This window comes from Petromyzon marinus, chromosome 59 (assembly GCF_048934315.1).
Source record: "Petromyzon marinus isolate PM22_M1 ecotype Great Lakes invasive population chromosome 59, UKy_Petmar_22M1.pri1.0, whole genome shotgun sequence".
Taxonomy (NCBI): domain Eukaryota; kingdom Metazoa; phylum Chordata; class Hyperoartia; order Petromyzontiformes; family Petromyzontidae; genus Petromyzon; species Petromyzon marinus.
In genome coordinates this window covers 12,623,380-12,636,124 of record NC_133725.1, presented here as the reverse complement: position 1 = coordinate 12,636,124, position 12,745 = coordinate 12,623,380, and the positions used below count along the sequence as shown (strand labels likewise).

At 49.4% G+C, this 12,745-nt stretch overlaps 1 protein-coding gene across 1 annotated transcript in view; it reads left to right on the top strand.

Annotated features, from left to right (window-relative positions):
• Positions 1 to 11,150, top strand: part of LOC142905862 (U3 small nucleolar ribonucleoprotein IMP4-like) — a 12,265-nt gene extending 1,115 nt beyond the window's left edge. Inside the window, exons 1-7 of the mRNA XM_076053120.1 lie at positions 1 to 28; positions 6,689 to 6,790; positions 7,071 to 7,154; positions 8,067 to 8,126; positions 9,427 to 9,550; positions 10,070 to 10,223; positions 11,059 to 11,150. The exon at positions 1 to 28 is cut by the window's left edge and continues 1,115 nt beyond it. Of these exons, the coding sequence (XP_075909235.1) occupies positions 8,124 to 8,126; positions 9,427 to 9,550; positions 10,070 to 10,191 (249 nt within the window). The 5' untranslated portion in view covers positions 1 to 28; positions 6,689 to 6,790; positions 7,071 to 7,154; positions 8,067 to 8,123 and the 3' untranslated portion in view covers positions 10,192 to 10,223; positions 11,059 to 11,150. The remainder of the gene's footprint in view (positions 29 to 6,688; positions 6,791 to 7,070; positions 7,155 to 8,066; positions 8,127 to 9,426; positions 9,551 to 10,069; positions 10,224 to 11,058) is intronic.
• The last annotated feature ends 1,595 nt before the right edge of the window (positions 11,151 to 12,745 follow it).

The following is a 12,745-nucleotide window of genomic DNA, read 5'->3' as shown; positions in this document are numbered from 1 at the left end:
GTCGTCCTCCTCTTCCTCCGGAGCCCTGGTACGAGTTTTTCTTCGCGTCTCCATTATAGCGATTCATCTTACTATTTGGCTACTTCTGACGCCAGTTGTAGTGGGTGGAACGGAGAGCGAGACTTCTTACCGAAAGAACCAAAGAGTATGAACTTATATGGTTTATTTAACCTCTTTTTAGTGGTTTGCTATCATTCCCTTTGCACTCATCGTTTTTGTATTGTTTGTTGTTGTGACGTTATGACCCCATGCCCCCTACTGGCACATCTGTGATCAAAGAGCTTTATAGCGCATCGGATTCCTCCAGCACAGAATGAATACCGATTCTTATGATACCGGAATGAACACGTTTGAATTGAATCGCGTACTTTGCTTTAATAGAATAGTTGTGGAATCGATTCTTGTGGAATCTGTTCTCGTGGAATCGAATCATCGATATTAATTACAGAGATTCACCATCGATATTAATTACAGACATTAATCAACGACGTCGCTAGGAGCATCGTGGTGCCGCACTCAGAGTGCAAGCTCGTGGTTTGTTGCTGCTTGCTGCTGCATCTTCGTCTGGGCTCGTGTCTCTTATTCAGCGCGGTTGGCTGCGTACGGTGCAAAAGAAGTTCACGTCTTCTCGCGCGGAGACACGTGCCACACGCCGGCTGATTGTAATTGAAAAACTATAAACTAAACTATTAAGATATATTTTTGTAGTGGTTGAACTTTACACGAACAACTTATGTCTTTCTTCAACCACTTCTTTATTTTCATCGTTAACACGTTCTCCACACTCCACCGTATCCTGGACACCACGGCTCGCTCGCCGTGCTTCGCCCGTCTCGCTCACCACCTTGGTTCCCAGTATCACGTCGCTTTTCTCCGCACACACACACGTCTTCAACTCTATTCCTACGCTCTCTCCACTGCTGGCTATCCTCCTCAGCTCCTCCGCTATACAGCGTCGTCGTACACAGCGAAACCCAATCTCACTTCTCTGTCTCCGCACACCTCGTCTCCAGCTCCTCTATTACTACGCTCTCTCCACTGCTAACTGCTCCGTCTTCTTCAGCTTCACTACGCTCTCTCCACTGCTAACTGCTCCGTCTTCTTCAGCTTCACTACGCTCTCTCCACTGCTAACTGCTCCGTCTTCTTCAGCTTCGCTATCACTATGCTCAGTGCACTGCTAACTGCTTCGTCTTGCTTCAGCTTCGCTATCACCATGCTCCAACTCTCTTCTAAACTCTGTTTCCGAACTCCACGTCTTCACCGCACAGCTCCCAACTCCAATCTCTTCCTCTCTCTCTTTCTCCCCCCAATTTATCCCCATTCTCATTTTCGTTAAGTAATTGGTCCACGTGCCTCCGCACGCCTCGCATCTTCAACCACCTGCCTTTTTCCAGACACCTCGACACCTCCTCGGCCGCAGCAACAGCACCAACCAATCACAGCCCTTCTGGCTTAATTGGCTCGACCGTTACCTCATCACCACAGCCTCTTCACCTGGCTGTCCTAACACGACCCCACTGTTTCCGCCGTCTCCTCAGGCTGACCCCAGATAAACCCCACACTTCTAGATTTAAAGCTTTCGTGACTGCAAGGATCCATACTGTTTGGTTCTATTCGGTAAAGTCACGTAAAAAACAACAACAAATAAAAAAAATTCACGACGTTTCGGCCACAACACAAGTGGCCTTCATCAGGTGAAGGGACCAGACTGTCTAGAGGACAGCGCTGGAGTGAACACAGCCAAGCTCAGACTGCGACCTTTAAGCTGAGTGAGAGGAAGCAGAGCGCCTTGACAAAGGAATTACCATAAAAATTAGCATTTAATTGGCGGACTTAGCATGATGAGCATTGTACGGGGGGGGGGGGGCATGTGCAGACCTGCGAGGGGGGGAGGGGGGGGTTTACATATTGATGGTGTGAAAAGGGAATTTAAGCAGCTGCAAAAGTTTGGGATACCACTACTTGAAAAAATATACTGTACCATTGAAAATTAGTTTAATGTTTGGTTTGATTCAGAACATCTTTCCAATGGTTGCTTAATTTGAAACCATCCTCTCGGTTGAAATTGTGTGTGTTTGTAAATCTGAATTGCCTCGTGAACAAATCTCTGATAAAAACCCGTGGGTTTGCAAAGAACCTTGGTATCGGATAAAATTACATCGTAATCACCCACAGTGTTGTAACAGTGATCAGCTACGACAGAAGATTTCGTTCTGCCGTGTTTCAAATCTGATTTGTGCTCGCGAATTCGGTTAGAGACAAGTCGTTTCGTCTCCCCGATATAGCAGTCACCACAGGTGCAGGTGAATTTGTAAACTCCGGGGTACTGTAAGTCAGGAATGACATCCTTCACGAATCAAACCAAACATTAAACTAATTTTCAACGGTACAGTATATTTTTTCAAGTAGTGGTATCCCAAACTTTCGCAGCTGCTTAAATTCCCTTTTCACACCATCAATATGCAAACTCCCCCCCTCCCCCCTCGCAGGTCTGCACATGCCCCCCCCCTGTACATTGTTCATCATGCTAAGTCCGCCAATTAAATGCAAATTTTTATGCTAATTCCTTCGTCAAGGCGCTCTGCTTCCTCTCACACAGCTTAAAGGTCGCAGTCTGAACTTGGCTGTGTTCACTCCATCGCTGTCCTCTAGACAGTCTGGTCCCTTCACCTGATGACTTTACCGAATAGAACCAAACAGTATGGATCCTTGCAGTCACGAAAGCTTTAAATCTAGAATTGATAACCTCTACGGGGAGGGCTTTCACCTATCTGTTAGAGCTTTTAACAGACAACGGGACAAGAAGTCACAGCTCATCGAGACGCTGACCTTCCTCAAAAGATGCCGCGATCACAAGGTAATACCCATCGCTTTCACACTCACTTCTGCTGCTGTATCTTCTCCGAATTCTAAACAGATTCTGTTTAAGACCAGCCTATCTTTAATCTCAGAGAGGATAAGGCTACTTCAATTTGAACTCGATACTTTAGACAGGACTCTCCTACAAGCTCATTTAATGTTAACAGAAAAATTGTCACCTTCTGATTGGAATCACGTAGACAACATGACTGCTTCTTCTGCTGATTCACTGTCAGTCAAATGTAAATCTAACCTGATTTCTAAATTCAACCACCTATCAAAGAAGAACCCAGTTCCACATATAACAAAACTAGACGTCAACAAAATCGTCATTAATCAGAGTAGCACCCCGATTTCGGACAATCTGAAAACAGTACTGGCTAGAGGGCTGAATTTTGCTGCCACCCCAAAACACATACCAGTAGATGATATCATCTCTCAGGTCGATGTAGCCCTCAAAGGCGTAGGACACATCCAAGCAGACGTTGCGAGAGCTGCAATAGCCACTATTCTTAAGAATGCTAAGAAACCCATTAGTAACATCAGCAAAAATGAACGCTCTGAACTCGCGAATTTAAAAAACAGAAGTGATTTAGTCATCCTCTCAGCCGATAAAGGCAACGCTACTGTAAATATGGCTAAAGATTCATACAACAACAAAATCCAGAATCTGCTCAACGATGGAAGTTACTCAAAAATCAAAAATAACCCTACTAATAGCCTAGCGATAAAAAACCAACAAGATCATCACAAGTTCGACCTCCCTAATCGACCCAACTAAACGTCCCTCCCTAAAACCTTCTGCTGCAAGACCCCCTAGATTCTATGGTCTTCCCAAGATTCATAAAGAAGGCACCCCACTACGACCCATCGTATCCACGATCAACTCCCCTACCTATAGACTAGCCCGTTTTCTGTCAGATACCTTGCTGTCTTATACTGGCAAGACCGCCTCAGCAGTACTTAACTCAGCACAATTGGTCTCTATGGTCAAAGACGTACTGTCCCCTGACCATATCCTTGTCAGCTTCGATGTGGTCTCTTTGTTCACCAAGGTCCCAGACCTGATACCATTGAAATAATTGAAAATTTGGTCCAATATGGACTAGACCCCGATACACCTGCACTGGTTAGGCACTGCCTCAACGATAACCTACTTTACTTGAATGGCTCCTTCTATAAACAAAATGAGGGTACCCCCATGGGATCCCCCTTGTCACCAGTGATAGCCAATATTTTCATGGAGAAATTTGAATCAGACGCCATCCAGACTTCCACCCTCAGACCTTCCCTGTGGATGAGATATGTAGACGACACTTTCCTCATTTGGCCACATGGCCTCCCGGCTTTGAACCTTTTCCTAGACCACATTAATTCCAGACACCCCGCCATCAAATTCACCATGGAAGTGGAGAAAGATGGCAAGCTGCTATTCTTGGATGTTCTGTTTGAGAGGAGACCTGATGGCTCATTGGGACATTCTGTCTACAGGAAACCCACCCACACAGATTCCTACTTGAAACCTGATTCCCATCACCACCCGATGCAAAAGAATTATCTCATCAAAACGTTATACCACAGGGCTCATTGCATTTCGGACCAACACCACCTGACCAGTGAATTAAAACATGTACATCTGACCCTAAAAAGGAATGGATACTCTGATCTGTACCATCCGCCAAGCTGTTTCTCCCTCCATACAAAAACAACCACTTGATACTCCAATCAAAACCATCACACTACCATATCTAGCAGGTGTTACTAAAAAGATCTCCAAAATTCTAAGCAAACACAAGATCCTGGTCCGGTTCAATACAGTACACAAAATCCGTGACCTGATCCCTTCCGTGAAGGATGTCATTCCTGACTTACGGTACCCCGGAGTTTACAAATTGACCTGCACCTGTGGTGACTGCTATATCGGGGAGACGAAACGACATGTCTCTGACCGAATTCGCGAGCACAAATCAGATTTGAAACACGGCAGAAAGAATTCTTCTGCCGTAGCTGATCACTGTTACAACACTGTGGGTGATCACGATATAATGTTCTCCGATACCAAGGTTCTTTGCAAACCCACGGGTTTTTATCAGACATTTGTTAACGAGGCAATTCAGATTTACAAATACAGACACAATTTCAACTGAGAGGATGGTTTCAAATTAAGCAACCATTGGAAAGATCTTCTGAATCAACCCAAACATTAAACTAATTTTCAATGGTACAGTATATTTTTTCAAGTAGTGGTATCCCAAACTTTCGCAGCTGCTTAAATTCCTTTTCACACCATCAATATGTAAACTCCTCCCCTCGCAGGTCTTCACATGCTCCCCCCCTGTACATTATTCATCATGCTAAGTCCGCCAATTAAATGCAAATTTTTATGCTAATTCCTTAGTCAAGGTGTTCTGCGTCCTCTCACACAGCTTAAAGGTCGCAGTCTGAGCTTGGCTGTGTTCACTCCAGCGCTGTCCTCTAGACAGTCTGGTCCCTTCACCTGATGAAGGCCACTTGTGTTGTAGCCGAAACGTCGTGATTTTTTTCATTTTTTGTTGTTTTTTACGTGACTTTACCAAATAGAACCAAACAGTATAAACCCCACACTGGCCGTGTGATCAATACAATCACGCAGTTTCCCCAGCACACCTTCCTACTCCACTACATCTTTACCAGGTAAGTCCCCACTGAGCTATGTAGCTTTCTTTTTTTCAGAAGCCACCTGGCCATCACAAATGATAGCCCAAGGGTGATTGTTACATTGGGGAAACGAAACGATATATCTTGAACCGTGTCCGTGAGCACAAGGCAGATCTGAAACATGGCAGAACCAATACCTCTGCCATAGCTGACCATTGTTATAACGCTGTGGGCTCGCATGATATTGTTTTTTTCCGAGACCAAGGTGCTCTGCAAACCTTCGGGCTACTAGCAAAGGTTTGTTCATGAAGCCATCCAGATGTATAAACACAGACATATCTTCAACCGAGAAAATTGATTCAAATTGAGCAATCATTGGAAAGATGTTATTAACCAGGTAAAACCTTAACTGCTTCATGGTGTTGCCACTCCCCTCCCCATACCCCTCCCCCTCTTTCTCTCCTCCCTGGCTCCTCCCCCCTTCTCTTACCTATATAGTCTCTTGCTTACAGCAGCTCTTTTGCCCACTTCAGCAATTGTTTCTTGCTGTGGTTTGTCCCACCTGATGATGGACGCTTGTGTTGTGCCCGAAGCATCGTGATTTAATTTATTTTATATTTTATGCCTATGTGACTTTACCGAAAGAACCAAAAAGTATAGCCCAAGGGAGTTTGTGTAGGTGGGAGCGGTGGTGTAGCACAGTAGGGGGCACAGGTGGTGCATCGGCCAGTCATCTCAGTCAAGCAACCAATGGCAACCTGGGTCTGTCTGTCTGTGACCTCCTGCTGCCAGCGGGCGTTCGACGCTTCATGTGGCCTTAACCTGCACGTAGCCTGGCACGAGCGCCTTGGTGACATCACCACTTCGTGGCGAATGGCGGTTGTTGTTTATGGTCGTCTCACGGTTAGCGCTACGCTGCACTACGAACCCAGCGACCCGAGTTCAATTCCCGCTCACGGCCAACACTGGTGACGATTCCGTTCCTGGGCCTCCCCTTGGTCGACTCAGCCTCAAATGAGTACCTGGTGCATTGTGTAAACATCGCCACTGGGGAGATAAAGGCGGACGGATGTGGTGCTGGCCACACACCCCCCTTCGTGTATCAAAGGTGCTGCTCGTTAACAGCACTTGCACCCGACAGTCCTGTCGAAGGCTACATGGGGGATCTTTGTCTTTGTTTGGTGGTGCAGCTGAGCAGGCGCAACTGCACAGCGAGTACTTCTACCGCAAGGCGCACGAGGCCAAGAAGATTTTCATGGAGGAGAAGGCACGGCTCAAGAGGGCGCTCGATGGTAACGGGCAGCGAGAAGGATCTAGAGATGGGCTCACGACGACAAGACGGACGAGAGACAGCGAGACAGACTAGAGACGGATCTAGAGACAATGAGACACGCAAGATGGACTAAGATGGGACAAGACGGTCTGACAATACAGGCGAGAAGAAAACCGCGCTTGGAAAGTGTTTCCGAATGAATCCATGCGTGCGCATGATTTTCCTTCCTTGTTAATTCTCCTCCGCCCGACCCACACCCACTGCCCCCCCTCCCCCGTCCCCTGACGTCGTCACCGTAGAAAACCTGGTGCTGCCTATGGACCTGCGGTGGGAGGCGCTTGAACTCCAGAAGGCCGTGGAGTTCGACGACCAGAGAGGGGAGGGTGAGCTCACATCCCTCACCATCGGGTCTCCTCGCATCTCTCTCTCTCTTCCTTCCTGCGAGACTCTCGAGGCAGGGGGATAAGCGTCGCGCGTCTCCGCCCGCTAGACACGCCGAGTCGGCGCGCATCCACGGCTCGTCGTCGGTCCTTCCTGCCAAGCGGTGGCACCGTGTTTTGCCGCAGAGGTTCGCGGTTCGAGAACGGCGGGCCCTCAACCCCCCCCCCCCACCGGTTTAATGGGTTTAATGCCGCAGTTGCGTTGACCGTAAATACCGCACGGCGATTGCTTCCCAAGTGGACTTTGAAAAATCCCGTGGCGTGAACGCGGAAAAGAGTCCGCCGTGTGTGTGTGGTGGCTGGCGTAAATTTTGGTCGAATGTCGAATGAAGGCGGTGGTCACCACATCACGTGTACTTCTGGAGCGGTCTTCCTTCTGGAGCAGCCTTCCTTACAATATTAGGAAGCCATTGGAGCTTTGCACTTTTAAATCATCGACTAGATTGACAAACTCATTTCTTGAGAACTGCTTTTTGTGGTTAGTTTGTCACACTTCCGATTACCACGGTTGGCTATGTGCTGTAACAAAGAGGTTTAACATACACTGACCCACTCATTCACTCACTCATCATCTTACTCAATTTACCCACTCAACCGCCATATCAATCACCTACTCTTGCAATTGGGACTCTTCCAGGTCTCATTAGTGCTCAGCTGGCTACACAAAATCAACGAGATCACTGCAAAGTGATATTCTAAAACATTCCTGGTCGCTCCTTCCATCCACCCATACACACACCTTCACTCACCCGCACGGGGAAGTATGACAAATGATCACCTACCCTCTCTGTCCCCCCTGCCCCATCTACCCCCTCTCTCTATCCACACCCCCCCCCCCCCCCCCCGTGTCAGTAGGAGTGAGCAGCCACATGGATGACGAATACCGCTGAGCCGGTGTGAAGGACCCACATCATGGTGACGACCTCACGCGACCCCAGCTCCCTCCTCAAGCAGTTCATCAAGATGCGGGCACGGGGTCACAGGGGCTACAGGGTTTGGGGTCACATGAGGGATGTGGGTCCCCGTGTATTGCGTGTGTACAAACGCGCAAAGACAGAGGTCCCCCATATAGCCTTAACAGGCTCTTGGGGCAGGTGCTGTTTGCGAGGGTTTGGGTGGCCAGCATCACGACTGGCCGCCTTTATCTCTCTAGTGATGATGTTTACACACAGCACTAAGTACTCATTTGAGGCTGAGTCGATCTAGGGGAGGCCCAGGACCAGTTCAGATAATCGCCACTGGTGTTGGCTATAAACAGAAATCAACCTCGGATTACCAGGTTTGTGGGGCAGCATGCTAACTGCTAAATTATCGCACACACACACATGTTCTCTATCGGCTTTAGAATCAGTTCCTTGCACCTCACACGAGCCGTGTCGACCAATCATCGGGCTTGTGCAGTGTGAGACAACTCGCATCCGTTGAGTTAACCTGAAGAAATCTAGTTATTGGTGAAAGGTGGAGGCTGTGTGGGGAGGTGGGGGGTCGTCAGTGGTGGAGCGTTGGACACTTTGGTTTGGTGCATGCAGCTTTTGTCAACTTCATTCCTCGCGATTCAGTCCGCCTTTATCCTATGATCGATCCTTTCCATTGATCGAAAAATGTATCTACTGTAGCACTGTACGCACGGTCGGTGGTCACGGGAAAGATGTACCATTGGGGGCACCACTGTGGCGAGATGTTAACTTCCTCACGTGGTATACAGGAGATCGTAGGTTCAATCCTGACCCTGATGCCTGCTGTATATTTGGAGCTGCGTGTCTCTCTTTTTGACGAGTCGCGTGGATTTCTGTCCAGGTCTTCCTGTTTTTCCCTCTGCATTTAGAATCAACGTCCGTTTAAGAGTATTTGGCTGCTATAAATTTCCACATGACGATAAGCCACTTAGTTGAGCTATGATTTGTGGCCAGGTCGCTTCTGGAAAAGAGCTGCATAGCTCAGTGGGCCTTACCTGGTAAAATAAAAATAGTAAAGTTTTTCCAATGGCGCATCCCAGTTGTGCCAACACGGGGTTTGGCGACCGCGTATACCGGTACGGCTCGGCTTCCGCAATGGAAAAAACAAACAACACAACCCGAGTTGGATGCAGTGGGGGGGCGGGGAGGTGGGGGGGGCGAAAGCAGCGTGGCCGGGACGGACGCCGGTGGGAAGAGCGGACTCGGCGTGTGACCACTTGCTGTCATGTTACCACACCACCCTCCCACCACCACCGCAGGAGATGAAGCTGATCCTGCCGAACGCTCAGCCGATGAACCGCGGAGGCCACAAGCTGGAGGCGCTGGTGCGGGCGTGCTGCGCCAACACCGTCACCGACTTCATCATCCTGCATGAGCACCGCGGTATGCCAGGCACGCGCACGCACCGCAGTCGACAAAGCTCCCCCGTGTAGCCTTTAACAGGCTGTCAGGGCAAGTGCTGTTTGTCGAGTGACCTACGAAGGCCGGCAGAGCACACAGCGGGGTGGGTGGTGTGGTCATTACCGCATCTGGCCCCTTTTGTCTCCCCACTGTCGATGCTTGGACACACCGGAAATCGAAGTCAGGTCACCGGATTTGTAGTGTAATGAGATAGCCACTCCGCTCCCGCTCCCCGGTGTGATGCATGGTGTGACGTGTGTGATGCGGTGCAACAGACAGGGGATGGAGGTGTATTTAACTGTGTGTACGATGTGCGGTGTGTAGTATGATGCTGCAGACGGGGGATTGCGGTGTCTTAACTGTCTGTGCAGTGTTATGTGGTGTGATGCCGCAGATGGTATGGCAGTGTGTCTAACTCTCTAGTACACTGTCTGTGTGACACCTGTGGTGTGTCTAACTCTCCGGCGTGCTGTCCATGTGACACGTGGTACGATGCCACAGACGGGATAGTGATGTGCCACCTGCCGCTGGGCCCCACGGCGTACTTGACGCTGTCTAGCGTGGTGATGCGGCACGACATCCGGACGTGGACACGATGTCCAAGGCATTGCCACACCTCGTGATGCACAACTTCACGTCACGACTCGGAAAGAGGGTGCGTGCGGGTACCGTGCCAGTCTCACCCACATCTTCCTCGCCAATCCCCCAAGCACAAGATCCCTCGTATAGCCTATAACCCTTTCTCATTTCCATGATGTACATATACGTCATCGAAACGGAACCGTAAGAAAAACTCAAGTATGTCTTCTGAACCCTGAAGACATACCGAGGCTCCCATAAGGCCATGCGGGAGGGCGTGTGACATAGTTTTGTTCCATACAGTGCCGGTCGTGTTACTATGGTTCTCTGCGGTGAGGGCAATGTATTTTTAAAACAGCAGAGCTACACCTCTATAAATAAAATAAACGCCGAGCCGCTCGCGCGTACCGAGATTCAGCGGTGAACGTGACACCTACCACCCGGCAATTTGCAGATGTCTCGGAATGGGAAAGAGTGAGCAGACTTTTGGGCCAGGTACTGTGTGTCCGCCTGTATATTCGGAGTTTGCATGTTCTCCTCCTGGTCACTTTGATTTTTCTCCGGGTCCTCCGGGTTTTTCCCTACACATTTAGAAACTTGAATTTCGAGTATTTGGCTGCTAAACATTTTTTTGTGAAAAAGAGCTACATAGCTCAGTGGTAAAATAAAAATAGTTTCGTTTTACTTTAGTTTTTGAGTAACGGGACAGAGTTTTTATTTAACGCCATCTCTGAAGCTGAAGGCGCGTAATGTTGTTCATTTGTTAATGCATACGCTGTATTAAACAGGGCGGCCGCTGGCCTCTAACTGGCAAACGTCTGCGAGGACGCTTAATGAGAGTCCAGCGCAGTCCGTGTAACTTGCCGCATCCCCTCCCGTGACTTCTGTGCCCCCCCCCCCCCTCCCAACAGGCACAACGTCTACAAGCGCGACGGCAAGGACATCGAGTTGAAGGAGGTGGGACCGTGATTCGAGATGGAGCGCAAGTCTGCCTGACACATTGTTACTCGTCTCCACTTTACACCCCTGCAGAGGCGGTGGAAATTCCACATTCCTTGTGGACTTCCCTACGAAGTGGTTGTAAATTTTATCGACCCCTGAGAGGATGATGGGCTGAATGTAAGAGTCTAGCCTCGGGCTAGGTGGCCCGCGGGTGACTTGTAGAGCGGATCGGAACTTGAGTCGGTGGGGTCGCTGCTCTGGTCGCATTCGCTGTACCGTGACCCGACTCGCATTCCCCCACCCCGGATGCGATGTGTAAATTCAAAGATGATCGGACGTAATGCTGGCCACCCACACCCACCCCTTGGTGTGCCGTGCTGGCTTTCCTACATGCTAACACACGAACAGCGCTTTTCCCACGCCGTCTGTTAAAGGCTGCATGGGGGGGATCTTTGCTTTTGTGTGTCGCGCAGTCTACGAGATTAAACTGGGCACGCTGGACAACGCGGCCACCGCCGAGGTGGAGTGGCCTTGGCGACCGTACATGAACACGGCGAAGAAGAGGAAGTTCCTGAGCGTGGAGTGAGGGAGTGGGGCGACTTCCCCCCCCCCACGGGCCTGGGGGGAGGGGCATTGGGGGGGGGTTTGTCCCTGCAAAGCCGGAGTTGGAGTCGAACCTCGCGGCGCTCTCCGCCGAGGCTCGAGACGTTGAGGAGAGGTCGCCGCGTGGATAGGGCACTGCGTGAATCGCTGTTCCAACCCTCGTCACACACGCGCATCATACGCGTCACACACACATTGCGGATGTACATTTATCAAACACAAACATGCACATCGTCGCATGCGTCGCACACAGAAGCACACAATTGCACAAAAAGACAAAGGTACTCCGTATCGCCGTTAACAGATTGCTGGGGCAAGTGCTGTTAACGGGTAGCACCTATGATGGCCGGCATGGCACAGAAGTGGTTGTGTGGCCAGCCCCACGTCTGGCTGCCTTTGTCCTCCCCAGTTTTGCGATGTTAAACACACCACACCATGTACTCAGATGGCTGAGTTCGTAGTGCGCTAACTGCTGCACCACCGCTCCCCAAACGGTGTACATACACACGTACACAAAACGAAACATTAACATTTATTTAAGTAACAAAAAAGAAAATACCAAGTCAGGCAGATGGAGAAAGTCGCGTGTCGCCGTGCACAGCACCGCTCTCGTAGCTACTCACCTAGGGTGGGAGCTCTTGGCTTCAATGCCACCCGGGATGTTTAGATGTGAAAACCTGCCATAAATAATATTTTTGGGAAGTCACAAGCGCCTTAAGTTGCATCTCATCTCGACCATTTTAATGGGCACCCCCCCCCCCCCGTAGCTGTCCCCCTGTGGACAAAATAAAGTAACAAAACTAATCTATTTTTATTTAACCAGGTAAGGCCCACTCAGCTGTATAGCTCTCTTTCAGGAACGACCGGGCCACAAATGAAAGCGCTATAAAGTGGCTTGTCACGCAGAAATATATAGCAGCCAAATACTTTTAAACGCATGTTTCTAAATGTGGAGGGAAAAACCGAAGGACCCAGAGAGAAATCCACGCGGTCACGGGGAGAACATGCAAACTCCAGATGTACAGGCGTCGGGATTTAACCCACGACCTCTAT